Source organism: Balearica regulorum, chromosome 20 (genome assembly GCF_011004875.1).
Source record: "Balearica regulorum gibbericeps isolate bBalReg1 chromosome 20, bBalReg1.pri, whole genome shotgun sequence".
NCBI lineage: Eukaryota > Metazoa > Chordata > Aves > Gruiformes > Gruidae > Balearica > Balearica regulorum.
In genome coordinates, this window is record NC_046203.1 from 10,316,206 (window position 1) to 10,334,314 (window position 18,109).

The 18,109-nt window shown below is 47.1% G+C and overlaps 1 protein-coding gene across 5 annotated transcripts in view; it reads right to left on the reverse strand.

Moving 5' to 3' along the window:
* Positions 1–18,109, reverse strand: part of CACNA1B (calcium voltage-gated channel subunit alpha1 B) — a 294,580-nt gene that overhangs the window by 26,212 nt on the left and 250,259 nt on the right. For all 5 annotated transcript variants that reach the window (XM_075772765.1, XM_075772766.1, XM_075772767.1 and 2 more), the window contains 6 exons: positions 16,393–16,509; positions 13,336–13,401; positions 12,760–12,851; positions 10,773–10,923; positions 7,281–7,408; positions 23–119 (listed from right to left, as the gene is read on the reverse strand). In XM_075772765.1, the coding sequence (XP_075628880.1) occupies positions 23–119; positions 7,281–7,408; positions 10,773–10,923; positions 12,760–12,851; positions 13,336–13,401; positions 16,393–16,509 (651 nt within the window). The remainder of the gene's footprint in view (positions 1–22; positions 120–7,280; positions 7,409–10,772; positions 10,924–12,759; positions 12,852–13,335; positions 13,402–16,392; positions 16,510–18,109) is intronic.

The window sequence follows — 18,109 nt, forward strand, 5'->3', positions numbered from 1 at the left end:
GTTTCTAGAGGGGTTGGTCTACCTTATAGGCAACGCGAGCAGGGCATTTCTTTCCAAGGCCTAGAGGTGGGGACATGTGTCTCAGCATCTCATACATGTCTGTGTAACTGATGCGCCCGCTTGGAGTCAAAGAGAGGGAGGCAAAAGCAAGAGCACACAGAAATCAAACCAGAGCGGGTAAGGGGTGGGGGGGAAGGAAGGGGATGGGGGAAAAGGCAACACAACGGAGCAAATGAAAAGGAGGAGAGAGAAGGGAAAGCAGACAAGAAAACAAAGATCAGGTTAATCAGATTTCTCAGGAAAACCAAACCAAAACAAAGAGGTGGGTAAACAGAAAGGTTTCTCCGCTTCCGTTGCTGTGTTTCAGCGCCCAACGTCTCCTCCCCACTGCAGGGATGTCCCATGGCCAGAGCTGCGCCTCGGCACGGGGTCCCTGCGGGGAATGATTGATGTCTCCGCTCGGGTGGAGAGGGTGTGGGGAGGGCTCAGGTTCGGCTGGCTCTTTGTGGGGGTGGAGGGACGCTCCCCCCTCTCGCCCCCCCCAAACCAGTCAATCAAGAGGCTGTATTGACCATGCCAGGGAGAGCTGGTAGGCAGAGTTATGGGACAGGGAGAGATGGGGCTTAGAGAAAATGTTCAGCTTTCCTTCAGTGAATAAAGAGTTTGGGTTTCAGGTTAGCCTGTGGGCTACGAGAGAAGCAAAAAGCCAGTTCTGGTGTGTTTGCTCAAGGGACAGACCGGGACTGCTCTGACTCCAAGCCAAGGGTGCAACTCTGCAAAACCTCAGCCAGCCTGAATTTCTCCTCCAGCCTGAACTCAGGTTTGACAAACCCAGAGCCCAGCACTCGATTTGCAGGAAGGTGGTGGAAAGGGGACCTGTTTCTCCCTTATGTTTGATGGGGTCCCTCTTTCCTCAAGCCAATATCAACTGGTTGTCTCCATCACTGAGGGCAGCTGGCTGGCCTGTGTGTTAGAGGGAACTGGGGATTGCAGAGATTTGGGAAAAGGCCCTTAGCCCAGCCCGTTACTGAATAGCATCTACCTTCAGCACATGGTGGTGGTAAATAAAATCCTGCCCCGAAAAGCAAGAGATGCAGAAACAGCATGGAATTCTCCTGCTTTGCCTTTTTCTGACTACTGAAACCGGGAGCATGGCTATGACAATCTCATTTTGTTCTCCCAGCGAGCTGCCTGCTTATTATATTGTGCAAATCTGTGCTGCCTGTCATCTGAGGAGACCTGAGTATATTGCAGCATGCTATTAGTTCATGTTTAACCCCTGGAAAAGCAGGACAGTATTATCGTCTCCACTGTAGCAGGAGGGAAACCAAGACCTAAGCACCCCCAGGAACCCCCTTTCTCCAGCAGGACAGCTACAGCAGCGAGCACCCGCACACCCGCCCGCTGCCCCGACGTGGGGCTCAGTTCCTATGTAAAGCACTGGTGCAGGAGGGGGTGGAAGAGAGAACTTACCAAGCCAAAAACATCTATTCCTGTCCTTGGTAACTAACACAGTTAAAATACCACCCGGGTTTTATAGCCCAGAGCTAATTTAGAGGCTGCTGAGAGACACAATTTGTAATTACAGCCAATGGCTTCCCCCCCCCCCGCTTCTCCCTTCTGCCCCTGCTCCCTGGCTGGAGGTACAGGCTCTCTGCCTTCTCTGCAACGTTTGGTAACTTCATCCCCACTCAGGTGTGGGAAACACCGGGGCTGGAGTGAAAGAGAAAAGCGAGCTCCACTTCCCTCTCCTGCATTTTCTGTTCTCTATGCACTGAGTGCAGGAAAATCCCTGCCTGGAACTGGGACCCGACTGAAGTCTGCTGTCATCCTGTGCTGATTTCTTGGCAAGATCTGTCCTTAATTTCCCACCTCAGCTCCCAAGCACAATACACTTTTCCTGTGCCACGAGGAAGGGGTGGATGTCCATCATAGCTTACGATCTCAGAGACGTAATTTTGCTCCCAAGGCAATCTCTGGCTGTAGCACTGCGAAAAGCTCATCCCTTCATCTCTCCCCAGCCTAGGTAACCATCCCATTTTGCTGCCCAGTTAACCAGTGCCCAGATCAAATGTCTTTCCAGCTCACGAAAGGCTCATTCAACTGGACTGACCATGCTATGAAGCCCAAACAAAATGGACTTGTTACTCCTTAGAAATCTTGGGATGACATTTCTCTCCGGTGTGTATATATGGAGAGAAAGTGCTCAGATGCTGTGCTGCTCCTCCCCAACACTTCCCACCCAGACCCGGCAGGATGGAAGCTGGAGGGTTCACTGTCTCATAAAGCTGCCTGTCTCCAGCCAGCTGGGGTGTGGGAGGAGACGGGGAAGAGATGCATTGAGGAAAAAGGAGGCAGTCAGTCAATCATTCCATTTTTTTCAGGCAAGGGGTTAGTTATGTTACAGTGTCTTTTTGGTACTGTTTGCATTTGCACTTTGGAGGGGGTAAAAAGAAACAAAACCAGAACTGAAAATGCTGGAGGGAGTCTCTGAAGTTCCAAACCTTGTATGCCACCCTATGAGGGCACTTCTTTCCTAAGCCCAGGGGTGGAGCAATTACACGTAACAAATTGTACATATCCTTATAATGAATTCGGCAACTGGAAAGAAAACATCAGATGTTATGACAGCAAAACCCAAGAGGAATCAGTTTTTCCCCAGGCAAACAGGAGAAGTTGGAAGGGCAAAACACGCTGAAAAGAAAGGTTAGTTTGACAGCAACTGGGCTTGCAACGAAGGAGACACTTTAACAGAGAGAGAGAGAGAACTTCCAACTGCTCAACAAAATCCATATCCTTAGATTTTTCTTCTGTGAAAACCTCAGGGCCACATGCAAGGCTTTCCAACCATTGCATTTTGTTACCTTTACCACTACTGTGTTATGTCCCTGTGCCCGAGCATCTGCCTCCAGACGGCCCCTACACACCTCCCAGGTGCTGCAGCAGCCCAACAAAACCAGCGCCTGCAGCGCACAAATAGCTTATTCAATGGATTATTACTGGGAGTCAAATTAACTGGTTCAAAAGAGCTTGGGAACCTTTCCCTTCCCCTGTTACCACCTACGTAACCCCAGGAGGGCTGCACTCTGCTTCGTGGGCAAGAAGCGATTTGCTGGAAGTCCAGAAACTGCCATCTCGAGAGCCATTGGCACGGGGAAAATCCAGCCTTCGTTACCAGTAGGTGAAATCAGACGCCTCGAGGCAGCTTTATGGTCAGTCTCATTAACTCCCAACAATATTTTCAGCTAATTTAACAGCAGGATTAGCTTTCCTAATCTTTTGTAACCAACCAAATCATGTACAAAAAGAGCTGTACTGAACTTCAAAATGACCTCTGAAGAAAAACGAGATGATTTGGCTTCACTGTGTTTATTTTGGTACGCTATATAAAGAAGGCTGGAATATTTTGGAATATCTCCTTCAATATTACTGCTTTTTTGGATGTGAAAAATTAAGGTCTGTTCAAAACCTTCACAATCAACTCAAAACTATTAATTCAGAAACAGATCAAATGGAACTGTGCAAGTCTTGGCCGCAGGCCTAATCATGGTTATAAAAAGTATATTGGTTTAACTGAGTCAAGAAGTCTACTGAAATTTTAGAGTGGTTTTGTAAAATCAGCGTGTAGAAAATATGTATGAGCAGTTCCCTGAGCTCCCCAAGAGTCTGTGGAAGGCTTGAAAACCCAAGCCTAAATTGAATTGGAAGGTCATGGCAGCAAATTATGACAAATTAGGACAAAGAAGGATTCTTTCCCAGGTTGTTGAAATCTATTTCAGTTTTGTTTATTTTCATCAGCGTGCCGTTTTCTCGGATAGCTAAGAAAAAGCTCTCCCTCGGGAGCACCTGCACCTCTCCCAACCGCTGAAGGTGCTGCCAGTAACATCTCCCTCAGCTCTGGGGAGCAACTAATGGGAATGGGATGGCAAGACCAACATTTCCAGTATCTCTAAGGGGTAGGCACTGGGAAGGGGGGTATCACAGAGATAAAGCGCTCACTTTATATATCTTGAACAAATAAAAGCTTATAGAAATCCAATTTTCTTTTCTTTCCCAGCACCATCCTTAAATTCCATGTTTTCACTCCTTTCCTGATTATTTCCCCCGGACCAAACCTCTGTGCGTGCCCCATTTCTCTCGCTCTCTCTTGTTCTGTGAGCCTGAGGCTTCTGCCACCCTTAAATCCAACAATTTCCCATACTTACCCCTCCTGAGTCTGACACATATCTAGAATAACAGCTGCTGGCTGCTTTTTTTACTTCCTTTTAAATGTTTTTCCCCAGAAAAGCTTACAGAAAGTTGCATTTTATAACAAACCCAAAGGTGATATTGGAAATAGGTATGTAAATACACACACATTAAGCCTATGTTTAAAATATTATCTATATAACAAAAGTATAACAACACTTGTACTTTTTACCCACACAGCATCTTTCATCGAGGGTCTCAAGCTACGGAAAGTGGACAAACACTGTAATTCCCTTTTTCTTGGGATAATCGAAGAAGAGACCTTGGGAGAGGTCATCAATTAGTGAAATATGGAAGCAGGAGCCAGTTCACCCGCAACTAAGCGTAACACTGCCTGGGAGTCTTCTTTCTTGCCCATTACGCTACGGTGATTATTTAGCATTCCCCTACACGTGCTCCCTACGCTGGGAGCTGAAATGCTAAAAGGAGATGGCTGATATGGAAAACAAAAATTAGATCGACATTTTCTTTCAGTGAAAAAGCCCTGTGCCTTCAGATCAAAACAGGGTGTGCTGCTGGGAGCCGCACCTTGAAAGACAAGTTATTGAGCTGAGTCCATGGCTAGCTGTTGTGAAATACCGTGTCCAGAGCTTCACAGGGGTTCAGCCCAAATGACCATAAGAACTGTTCTAGCCTTAAACTGTGAATGGATTTCAGATTACTTTCAAATTGTGGAAATGTTAGTCCCACTTATGAAAACATCAGTGATTTCAGTGGAACTATTCGCACATGGAAAATCCAGAACATGGACATGTTTTAGGATCAAGCCTCGAGCATCACATCTTGGCTGTCCTTTGGTTCGCGCTTCTGCCCCTGGTCACTCTGCCAACATCAATAGCTTCGCACCAGAGCAAAACGGGAACAAGGTTAGAGAAAAACAGAATTAGGATCTGAATATATGACGTATTTTGTGTTAACAGCTCAGCGAAAAGGTTTGGCCCCTGAGCGACTCACCAAATGTACCCTCTGCGCTCAGAGTTAATAGAGCAAGCAAATCTTTCTGTAAACTCTGTGCTTGTGCCTCTTATGGGTGGAGAGTTCCTGAACACATAAACATTAAAAAAGCACATTGATACTCATTTTTCCCTTCCAGGTGTGTCACTCCTCCCACGGATGCAAATCAGAGCCAAGACTATTTTCTAAGGAGAGAACGGGCACTCCCAAGTTTTCAATCTCATTGAGATTTTCTCATGGTAAGAAGAGATAGGACAGGATTTGAAAAATTAAAAAAAGAAAAAAAGAAAAAAAGCTATTTACTGCCTGCCAAATACCCACAAAAGACTTGTCTGTGTTACAGAGCACGTGGTAATGAAAATCTGCTTGGAGATTACAAGCTGCTAGTATGCATGCAGTACATAGGCAGGCTTGCAGTATGGATGGCTTTGAGCTAGTTAAAATCACACACAGTTCAGAGAAATGCAGTCATTTTAGAAGAGGTTTACATTTCAAGTTAGCCTAAATCAATTTAACTGAGATTTTAAAGCAGTTTAATTGCATCCTAGCAGGGAGTTTGAGATGCTGATTATATAAACGTTTTCTGCATCTGTCTCTACTGAGGGGAAACAAAAAAGAGTGGAAAGATTGGAGGAGTTGGAGGCAGCTTCATTGCAAATACAGAGGAGATTCATTGCAGAGTAACTCATGGGGAGGAAAATGGATACAAAATTAGTAGGGCTTTAAATTAAAAAAAGGTCTCCCAAGAGGCAAATCCCCAAGCTGCAGGATATCAAAGAAATTAGTGTGACCTGTATCTCAGCGCATCTAGAAATGAAAATAACACAGTCACCAGGACTGTTGTGCAGTAACTTTCTCTGGGCAATGGAGAAAAGCAATATATTAAAGCCAGTCTTCCTCTAGAAGCGATCACTAGTCAGAGCTGTTCCCTCATTTTTAAAAAATTCCTTGGGTCTGCCACAGCACGGTGCCACTCCTCCGCTGCAGCGGTACTTAAGCCCAGGACGTGCAGCTTTCCCTGTGAGTGTCTTTGAATAAGAAAAACAAAGAAATAAACCCATAAACCCAAACACCTCACCGTCTGGCTGTGAGAAACCCATTTCCTCCTTTAACACACATATATCAGGAACATTTTATCAGAGGCTTGCTGAGAACTGAAATGCTTCCAAAGTTAGGCTTAATGCATTTTCTTCTTACTATTTCACACATCTCGTGTTTCAACTGCAAGTCCACAAGGTAAAATATTACTTAGAAGAACAAAATTCCCCTCTACAATTTGATGTCATTAGAAGGAGGCTTCCAAGATCAAAACATTGGGTTTGATGAGAAATTTCTGTTTAAAATAATCACGTTTTCAGCAAATGTCCCTTACGTTGAGAGACATCATGTCAGTCCCCACTGCCTCACAGGGGGGCGAAAGCAAACGATGAATTCTGAGCCTGTAGCACTTGACTCAGATGCAAAACAATGGGGTAGATCCCTGCAAGGGAGAGATGGAACCTTGAAAACTTGAATTTTTGGCTTTTCGTGGCCTCAGGTCTCTGCACAGGATTTGTGAAACCATTGAGGCGGTTCTGAGCTAGGAGAGAAATGCTGCGCGAGTGGGGTGCAGCGAGGCTGAGCCTCACAAGTTAGCCAGAGTGCTGCCAATGGCAAGACATTCAGCGTATTTTTATCTCCAAACTGGGATGCAGAAACCAAACGCAATCAACACTGCTTTTGGAAATGCTAAACATCTTTCTACTAGGACATTTAGCCAAGAACATTTGAATTTACCCTATTAATTTTGGGCCATGTGTGTGTGGGGAGGAGGGAGCGTTTGCTTTCTTGATTTGTTGGTTTGTGTCTATCTCGTGTCTATTTGAAGGAAATGCCCTTGTAATGACATCAGGTTTGTTCATCTCCAGCGCACAGTGAATTGAACTTGAAGCATTTACCACCAATGTTACCTCAAGCTTTGGAATTGTTTTCCTTCTGGAGCTGTACTCACATTAAAACAGGCTCTTTGATGTATAGGCATGGTATTTATACACAGCGTACAGCTTTTTCTTCACATACGAGTATAACAGCGTACATACCAGGCAGCTGGGTCATATTCAGCCCAGACACGAACAAACTCATCCAAATGATGGGGCCCAAGGATGGAGGAGTCTCTCGTCAGGTATTCAAAGTTGTCCATAATCACAGCCACAAAGAGGTTTAACATCTGCAGGGAGGAAGCAATAACGCAGTTAGGGAGAAAAGGAAGAAAAAAAAAAAAAAGCTGGAAGGGGAGAGGGTATGATTCCCTTAGGAGAGGGTATGATTCCCTTAGCAGGGCGTGTGGTTTCTATAAGAACCAGCTGCACCCCAGAGAAGAAACTCCACAAACCGAGTCCTGGGGACCCTGCTGTTACCACCTCCTCCCAGCTCTGCAGTACGTGGCAGGTTTGCCACGGCTTTTGACTGGGGACAGTTCGGCCACCTCCCCATCAGTGCTGACGCCCTCCAGCACAACCCATCCCAGAGCCCGATGGGCTCAGCACCTCTCCCTTGCCCCTTCTTCACCCTACGCCAGCACAGACCAGCACACGGGCTGCGGCAGCCGCTTCACCAACTGGGTGGTGCGAACTCTTCCAGCACGTTCTTATCAAGGCACATCAAGACAAGAACAGCTAGAAGAAAAACCATTCTTCAGCCTGAATGTCCTATTTTAGACTCATAACAATTCAAACCTTCAAAGGTCCCAGAAAGACGAGGGACAGGGAAACACAAGAGGCTCCTAACACAGACGGCGGCAAACACTTCTGGCATATAAAGATTCTCTTATTAAAGCCAACGGAAGAGTCACAAGGATTTCAATGGGAAAAGATCAATCTGCAGGCAGCAGAATGGAAGAGCAGGAGGCAGGCAGGGACAGATGCTCCTGTGTCGGATAAAGACCTGAGTGGCACAAGGCCCCTTTCTACCTCTGTTGTGTCTTTTGTAGGGAGGCTGGGCTGCTGCCGCGAGCGCTGCTCCTCTGCACCACGCTGAGCAAGGAGACTCGCGGTGAAGAGCCTGTGAGCTCTCGCACTGGGCTGAATGGAATTAAACAGAATGTGGATGTCCCTGGCTGGTCTGCTGGTCGTCAGAAGAAAATGAGGCAGTGGAGTTTGGGGGTTGTGCAGTTTTAAATAATTCATATTCCTGTGTGATCTGGAGGGAGGAAGGGGTCTTGGCTCTTGCTGGGACACACGATTCACCAGTACGGACAAGCAGAGTCCGTAACAAATCCCCCTGTCACCACCAACTGCTAATCAGGAACTTCCCAGATACATAGTCCATCTATTTCTTAGAACCCACCCCAACAGAAAGCGGGGATCCGAACCCAGCCCCCAACATACCAATGTCCTACACTAGGGCACCGGGGTTCCTTACACCACCCGAGGGTCTTCTTCAGGCCATGCTGCACAGCACAAGGCTGCAAACAAGACTTCTGCCTCTGCAGCAACGTGCATGAATTCACTCCTGCAGCTAAGCGTGAAGGCTCGAATGCAGCACTACACTAAACAGCTCTGTGGTGTTTGGGGAACCCAGCCAGTACTTTGTGTCCCCCCGGGTCTTGGATGCTCGGGGGGTCTGTGTGCAACCCAGCCAAGACAAGCCCTGGGATCTCGGTGCGGTGCACCATGCGGTGCGGGACAGGGATGTCCAACCCAGGTCTCAGTAAGCTGCTCAAAGGCTGGCAGCACTGTAACCACATCAGCAGGGCTCACTCGTGTGCTGCGGGTACCCCACGTGTAACACGGTACCCCCAGAGCAAAAGAGACAGCAAAACTTTTGAGAGTTTGCCCTTGCTCCCGAGCCCTTTCCGTTACTCCCAGCTCCAGCTGTGGCTCAGTACAGGTTTCCCTTGCGTACAGCAGTTTCTAAAGTTCCTGTTTTAAATTTTCAATTTATATTTTTCAACAGTGCAAATTACAGGAGGAAAATTATGTCAGGCTGGATACCTATGAAGAGCCAGAAACAACATTTAAAAACAAATCAGTTTTATCCAACTGCCCCCCAATCTATAGTGTAACAACATCAAACAAACTGCAAAAATGTGCCCTCCTGGCAAGGCTGCAGCTCTAATGCTTTAATCGCTTGTGGGGAACCACATGTTTCATTGCAATGGAGTGCTGAACGCATTTCAAGAAACGAGTTACAGCCCTGTACCAGAGCAGTCCAGCTGCTTGGCTTTCTGCTCCCTATTTTTGGAGCCTGCCCTCCCTGCCTTTGCTCTTCGCGAGGGCTCTCCCCGCTCTCTGCCAGCAAGCCTGGAGTGTGGTTTCATGGGGTTTTCCGGGAGCGCTGGGTCCAGGACAAAGCTCACGCAAAGCTGTATTTTGCACAGATGTGCTCCAGCCTCCAATTCTGCTACTGCATTTCGAGCAGGACGGCTGATATGAGCCAGGGAGGGTGAGTCTGGGGGGGTGTTGTTTGGGTTTTTTTTAAAAAAGAGAAAGATTTAGGAACAATAATGCACTTGAAAATAATAATGAGAATGTCTGATGTTGGGTTAGGGATTTGTACAAGGAAAAAAATTTGCTTTACAATACAGAGTACTGAAGGAATCAGTAAATGGAGCATTAACTTTGTATAAGCTTTCAGGGCTCCATGTTTTTTAATATATGCAGAAGAAATAAACCACGGGATATCAAAGGGGCAACGTCAGTTGGACAAAAGATCTCAGTAGAGGGCACTGAAATTGGTCTATCTATAGCCACCATCAAACTGCCACACGTACCTCTTTTTCCTGGTTAAAGGTCTCTGATGATAGCAGGGATTAGCTGCACAAAGCATCAAATCTTATGTTTTAAAGCAAACTGAATGTAGGCTTGATACGTTGCTTTTTGGTACATTTCAGAGCGGTGACTTTCATCTCATCCTGCTTGAAGTTTAATTGGCTCCCTGTCCCTGGTTTTCCATTCTTCTGTCCCAGTGATGCAGGAAAGCGAACCAAGCCCCAAGAGCAGAGAGCTTTTTATGTGTGCAAGTGCTCAGAAAGACACTGGCACCTATTAAAGCTTAGACCCAGCCCCATATGATGGCCAACGGCACGAATCAAGTACAACAGTTCTGCGTGCTTTCATGTCTAAATCTTTCCTGGCACCATTGCAGAAGAAAATGATCATTGCATTTATTTGACAAAAAAAAACCCCTCCAATAAAACCAACCCAAAACACAAGGCATCAAATAAATGTGATGCTCCCAGCTGCCTGCTGCAAGCACTTCTGAACCAATGTTATCTTGGCCATTCTCACCCTGCCCTCCCCAATCCCCTCCTTCAAATCAAGACAAAACAGATTAATGCTTAATTCCAAATATTAGACCCCCCCTGAGGGAAGAAAGATAAAAACCTTCCCTCTAAACTAATGACTAAATAATCTCTTTGGGGATTAAAGGGATTTTATCACCAGGATGATAAATGGTTTTTAGCGAAGCTGCCTTGTAAAGTTGTATAAATCATAATTAGGAAGAAGGAGGAAGCAAGGGGGTGGGGAGGGAAGGGCTGGGGGGGAACCACACCGTCACCTCCACTTTGGGAGAGATTGGGACCCACTTACCAGGAAGGAGCACAGGAAGATGAACGACACGAAGTAGAAGTACGCGAAGTCGCTGCCACATTCGTTTTTGGTGAGGCCGGAGAGCGGGTCGCAGGCTCTGTTGCTCAGGCACGACAGCATGATCTCGTGCCAGGCTTCCCCCGTGGCACTCCTGCAGACCGGGAGGGCAGAGGGTGAGCTTATCCAGCCCCCTCCCGGGGGGCATCCACCTCCCATTACCACTGCGCCCAAGTAACTCATTTAATCAGGAGGAAGGTTGTCTTCAGGTGGAGACTATATTTACATTAGGAATCTGAACTGCTGACATGAAAAAGAAAGGAGGAGGAACATCTCCCTCTGTCGCAGGGGGGTAAAGGGAACCGAGCAGGCTCAGGTAGGCTAGGCTTCATTGGTTTTACAGAGAGTAAAGCCAGACTGATTTAAACATGTCAAGTGCAAAGTGCAAATGTAAGTAAAACAGAGTTGAGATTGTTTCCTCTTGAAGCAGCTAGCATTTCTGTCGCAGCGCTGGCTGCATACGCAATGGAGATGATGGGAAACGAAGCCAGGCTTTTTGACTCGAACCTCTTATTTCCTTTATCAAGCAGATATAGAAATACCAGGATGGTCTGGTTGGTGGGTACCGTTCTCATGACAGCCTCCTGGGTTTTCTTAATCATTTCCCTCCTCCCCCTGCAACTGCTACTTCTACTATAGGGAGAAAAATAGCCAAAAGGAAAAACTTTGAAGTCCCAGAGGGTCTGTCCTCAAAATAAACCACCCTATGCAATGTGCACACACGGATCAGAAGCCGGGGGATCCCCATGTTTGCTTAGTCTGACTTCCTACATAACCTCAGATTTTCACCCATGATTTCTACTCCGAGGCGCTTTTAGGGGCGTCCCTCCGCAGTGCCACGAACAGCCCATCCTGTTCCAGCGTTGTTTGCAGCCATGCAAATTTCTACACAAAGCTGGCTCACAAGCCTTCCTCCTGGTCTTTGAGAAAACTTGATGCTCAGTGTAAACTGAAATAGCTCCCAGGCTACTCAGAATGACAATTCCCTTGTGCAGAAACCCGCTGCCCCATCGCGATCCTGCTGCCTCTGCCCCCTCTGTCCCACTGCAGCTGCCGCATGGGGCTGGAAAGGGACCAAGGGGTCTGGACACGAGACTGAATAATTATCTGGTTTTATTAAAATTCAGAGTTTTGAGTCGAGTGATTATCCTGAGCTAGATATTAGCTAGAGGGCTAATTTAATTTCCGGCTGGCTTCACAGAAACTATGCAAACCAAATCCCAGGCAAGATATCCCGTTGCAAGCGCCGCGTAATCTGCAGCGCCCAGCCTCGGCGCGGCCGTCAGGTGCTCGCAGGGCCAGAGCAGTCATTAACCGCTGTGTCTCCACACCACACATCCAGATAAGTGAAATCTTCCCCAAGCTGCCCCAATTTGGAGCAAGGCCTGCACTTCGTTTTTGCTGGGTCTGAAAATGAAAATCTGTCATTTCATTGATTATTTTTTTTTTCATTTGAAAATGCTTTGTTTCCAGGCAGAATGAACCCAGAGGGAAACACTTTCACTCTCACGCAGAGGTGGCATTGACGTATGAAATGTTAGCTTGTTGGCAATACAAAAATGACCTACTACAGGAATTCTCACTTTAAAAAAAAAGAGTAAAAAATAATAGTAAGCTTCATGACAGGAACCACATCGATCAGTTAAACCAGGAGGTTTCTGTCTTATATTAAGCTTCTGCCTGAGTTGACACGGGGTGTCACAGCACTGGGTGGCACTTTGTGGAGATGCTGGGGTGTTGAATCGGATCTCTCGTGTTCGGAGATGTGCCAGGACAACCTTTAATGCCGAGCAGGAGGAAGCAGGAACGGATGTTTTACTCCAAATACCTCCCTTAGAGGATGCCTCAGTCTCAGCAGCTAAACTGGCATATGGGAAAATAAGGATTTATTTATTGCTTGCATGCAATTCTTATGGTATTTTGTACTCACCTGAACAAAAGCATTAGGGCTTGGAGGAAGGTACGGAAGTTATTGTGCCGATTAATGGAGGTTTCATCATCTAGTGCAATGTTTCCAAATACCTGCCACAGAAAACAGAAGCGATTCAGGCCAAAGGCATCCTCGCGTGGACGTTGTCAGTAAAGGTAGATCAAGTGGAGTTGGGAGAAAAGCAGGAAAATAATTTTTCCTGGTTCAAGGGATCTCAAAAGCTAGAATAATTTCTGTGCTGAAGAGAGAGAGATAAGAATATGTTGTGGAAGATCAAATGGGGAAAAAAATCAGTTTAATGTGCTGGTTCTTCACCAGACCCTTTCCAAAAACACAGTTCAGCTCCAGCCCAGGCCAAGAAAAATGTCTCATTTCTTATCAGAAAAACTTCTCATTTCTCCCTGCTCTCAGCCTCTTGACATCCCTTTTATGCACTTCTAATTTACCTGGCGCTGGACTTTTGCCCCATCCTAAGTCAGGTGTTGCTCTTGCTGCACAGGCAATAACCCATTTGCACCCTGAACCAGCGGGACAAAACCAGGCTACTTGTGCTCAGTATTAAAGCTAAAATTTTACCTGCATGCCAATAATGGCATAGATGAAGAAGAGCATTGCAATGAGGAGACACACATAAGGCAAGGCCTGTGGAAAAGGAGAAGGAGGTATTAATGCCAGCAAATGCATATGTCAGCCGGTAGCATTTAATTCCTAGGCAGCACTCTGTTTTGTAGCATGCGTCCTTCAGATGAAGGAGCTGGGAAGAGAATATGAACAATTCTGGCAGTCTTCAGAAGACAAACCCCTGGAGCCTGGTATTCATCGATCAGAAAACAGTCTGGGCTGTCCAAGGGCTCCCTGTACATCCTTGCAAGCTGATAAGCAGTAAGCAGGGAAAACACAATGAGAGCTCCGCAGCAAGCACTGAAGGTACCGGCAGGCACTGGCACTTTCTATGCATAATTGCACGAACATTAATTTTTAATGACCTTGCTGCAAATTTAGTATGAGAAAAAAAATATACGTTCAAGAAACAAGTTCCTGCTCTGAAACAGGCACAGACTGCAATCCCAGAAGGACAAAAAGATTCTGCTTTAGCAAGAAATCAGCGAAGGCTACAATGTAATTATGTCACCCAAGCTGAGAGTAATGGCTACTTTCCACTCAGGCTAAATGAATGGCCTCTTAATTAGTAATAGCTGAAAAAATGAGAAGTCTTGCACTAGGGCTAGACCGCGTGATACTCGGGGCAGGAGAGGGGTTTTGCAGCCCCCGGGGAGCCCAGTAGGAAACACGGGGCAAAGGGCTGGTGTGGTTTCTGCTGGACACCTCTGCAGAAGGGACACGGACCGAGAGCTCAGCGCTGGGGGCACAGACAGACACGCAGCTCTCCGTGCAGCCCAGGAACCGTCCCGGCTCTGCTTCAGGGGCAGCGCTCTGCACACACACACTTTGCAAAGGGTCGGGATTGTACTGAAAAGGGCCTTGGCTGAGCCCCTCTCCCACCATCCAGCCAAGACTACAGAGTCCGAGGACACTCTCCTGAGTGGGAACATCTTATTATACCTGCAGACCCCACGTCTCAGCCTCTGGTAGAGGCATCTCCTGGCTGCAGGGTTCCTCATGAGTTACAAGGTGAGAGCAGCAGCAACACCACCTCCATCCACGCTCGAGGAAAACACGACCTAACAAATCTAAGGCGCTGCACCCCCCCCTTTGCAGTCCGTTTAGCTGCTTGATGGTTGGGTGAAAGCGTAACACAGAAGCTGGATGCGAGAGCACCAGCTGCCTGTCTGGTGTCTCCCAAAGGGACGTACGGGGTAACAACACTCACTGCCAGCCCTGGCCATGGGATAACAGCACGGATGCCTGAAGCTCTTCTCCAGGTCGCTTGTAGAAAGAAGCAATCACTACGTTCCCATCTCCACCCTCCAAAATGGTTTTGCCTCTATAGTCTAAAAGGTCTAATAGAAACTTCCCTCTCAACCAGCTCTGGCGCAGAGCAATAGCCATGCTCATGTTCTGCTGAAACCAGTTCTCCATCCCGGTGTCTGGCAGCCGGCACGGGGCTGGCCAGCACTCCCAGCCCGGGGTGGGCAGAGCCACCCGGTATCTCTCTCCAACCGCAGGAGAGAAATGCCTTTCTTAAGTCTCTTCCATTTTTGGAGAGAGCACACTCCTCCCCGCAGTTTTATCACCTAAAATAACCTTTCTGCATCATTTTGACTCAGACACTGCGCTCTGCATCCCACCGCACTCTGCGTCGTTAAATACCAATTGCTGCCATAACGCCTTCCAGAAAGCGCCATGCAAAATACCCTGCCATGGCACTGACCCGCAGACAAGCTCCTCTGAGCTTGCGACAGCACCCAGGACATAAACCATCACCTGCAGACCTCAGAGCTCAGCCCAGACGGCAGCGAGACCCTGTGCAGAGCCAGAGGCACGGTCCCCGGGCTCACCACGTGCAGCGCGGCACCCCGCCAGCAAGCGGGAGATGAAGTTTGCTGGCTGCAGGCTAACGAACAGACCCATCGTCAGCCACTCCCTGATCTCAGTGTGCTGTGCTTTCCCACATCACCTCTCTGCTTGCATTTCTCTGCGAGTCCTGCGAGATCTCCGGAGCCAGGGAGGTCGAGTGCTTTCTGGGCAAGGGTCCACGTGTGATGGGGACTGGGGGTCTGCACCCTGCAGCTGCACGGCCAGTAAATACTAATGTGCTAGAGCTCAGTATCGGTGCTACAAAAGCCTGATTTCAGATTAATGATCTCCTCTCTGCACTGCAGAACGTGAGCATGCCCCATAACCAGAGCTAAAACACAACAAGGTGCGGAAACAGGCTGCAAATCAGCTGAGAGCTGTTAAAAAATAACCAGTTTGGGGGCACATGGGCCCTTATTTAGATCTAGAAAACAGCTATCTCAAAGCTAAGCGCAGGTTGAGAACTAAGCTGCTGTAAGGCGGTTGTTTGATGGTCGCTCAGTTCAGAAGTGCTGTATCCAGCTGCTGTGGCCAGTCCCCTGCGCCACAACGTACCAGCTCCCACGACACGTTGAGGCTTGCTGGGAGGGAAGGCAAAGGTAAAGGAAACCCGGGAAAGCAACTATCTCGACTTTAGAACAAAAAATCCATGTCATAAAAACACAACCCTGTGTTATACAGGTTCACAGTTTATATTACCAAAATACAATAGTTTGGGTTTCACTTCTAACAAATTCTACCAAGAGTGAAACCCAATGCAAGCAATTTAACCTGGCACTCGCTGCAGGCTCATAGCAGGCATTAAGGTACTTATTAGTCAGACTGCCGTTTCCCTATGCTAAAAGCCGAGTCTCGAGATTTTGCCATAGGGATTTCGTGGTAGCTTTGTGCACTTGCTGCGAGTCTGCATCGGTAGCCATCCAGCCTTCAGACTCCCAAAATGCTCAGAACCTACAGTGTTCGGGGGATGCTCAGTGCAAATCAGTTAGCATTTCTGCAGAATTAATACTCCTCTAATTGCTTTGCAGAGGTGCAGCGAAGCTGTTCCCCTGGCAAGGGGAAGCTCTTTGGTGCTCAACGGATGGTGCTGCAGATGGGCCAAGCGTTACCATCTCCCCGCGTCTCTTCCCTGCCTCCCACCTGCCTAACACTCACCTTAAAAGACTGCACAAATGTCCAGAGCAAGATGCGGATAGTGTAACCCTGGCGAAGGAGCTTGATAAGTCTTGCTGCCCTGAAGAGCCGCAGGAAGCTGAGGTTGATGAAGTTGTCCTGCGGAAAGTAAAGGTTTTGTGTCCTTCAGAAATTAACGCGATTAGAAACCACAGCCCGCAAAAAAGAAATTAAAATTACCAGCTTCACGATCTAAGCAGCAAATCGGCCACCAGAAAACCTTCCAAAAGAAACATTCGTCAGTGCAGATCACTCCACATGCAGCAAGTATGAGAAAATCCCTCTCCACAAGAGCCCTCCCCTCTGCTACTGGGTCAATGATAGAAAAGGAAAAGGCCCTTTCACGCTGTCCATGGAGGTCTTGTTTTCTTTGAGTAAGGCAGATTTTTCTCCCCCTAAAGACTCAGGGAGAGGTATTGGTGCCACATTTTCATTTTGTAAAGAACAAGGTTGTTCTGAAGTCTTGGTCAGCTCGCTTTCTACAATGAATTGAACTTAAGCCAAGACAATTGCAAGGGACTGAGTATATAGCCTCTACCGTAACAAAGAAAGGCATTGTCCAGTGAAGAATAAAACATCCTTGAAAGAATGAGGATGTTTTCTAACCTGCAGGTTTTAAATGTTTATACAACATGTGACTGGACAGGCTCGTCAAGGAGAAATGGCACCAGCAAGACTGTTTGGAAGATGGATCAATGGCAGCAAATCAATTGGGGAGATTGAGCGTTCAACAGCAGGAGGGTGCCTTAGGAACCTGCTGATTTTTTTAATTATTATTAAATGTGCCTTTGCAGGTGGATCACAGAAATGCTGGAGACAGATTCTGATTTCCATTTGTTTTGTGTGATTCTCCCCACCCCCCCCTCCTTTTTTTTTTTCCTTCAGGGAAAGAGGTTTCTTGCCCCAATGAGCTAATCTAGAGAGGGTTCTTTCCAAAACAAAACATGCAAAAGCCAGATCCCTCTTGCCCTCCTATTTTAAGGAGATAAAAAATATCCCCCCTTTCCCTACTGATTCCAATTCACTTATTTGTGAATCTCTGTTCACAGCCATGTATTTGACTGAGTTAGCTAAAGAGAGAAAGCATCCCACTTTAAACTATCAAGCAGTAGAGTGGAAAATATAATCATAAGGAGCTCTTGTTGGTAAAGATGAGCAAAAACAGTCTTTCCCTTGTATTATCGTTTTACCAGAAGACACCCAGTCATATTGAACTGACCCACGTTTCTTGCTCATTTGGCTACAGAGCTCATGCTGAATTTGGGGGGCTTGTTGGATCTATTAAGTTATTTAAATGCCAGCTCAGTTTTGGGGCCATTAGCATCGCATTCCACCAATCCCATCAAAGAGTTCAAGAAATCAGTCTCAGGCATGCACTCGGTTTCTCTCATGTTAAAAACGCAAGCAGCTCAGAGTTAGGCACAGACCGTATATCAGACTCAATCCTCAAATAAAGAGAAAAGAGAAAAGCACAGGTATGTTCAATGAAAGAGCAGACAACACTGAGCTCATTCAAGTCAGCAACAGAAATCAGCTCTGGCAGGCAAAACACAAGCGAGGATTCCCCTGGGTTGTTCAAGGTCAGTAAAACGTGCTAAAAATTCAACATTTGTCTCTCTGTCAGCTTCTGGTTTATTTATCACATCGCTTACGCTCCCTTCACAAAATACTGAACCCACCTCGGCAGGTAAGGGCCATC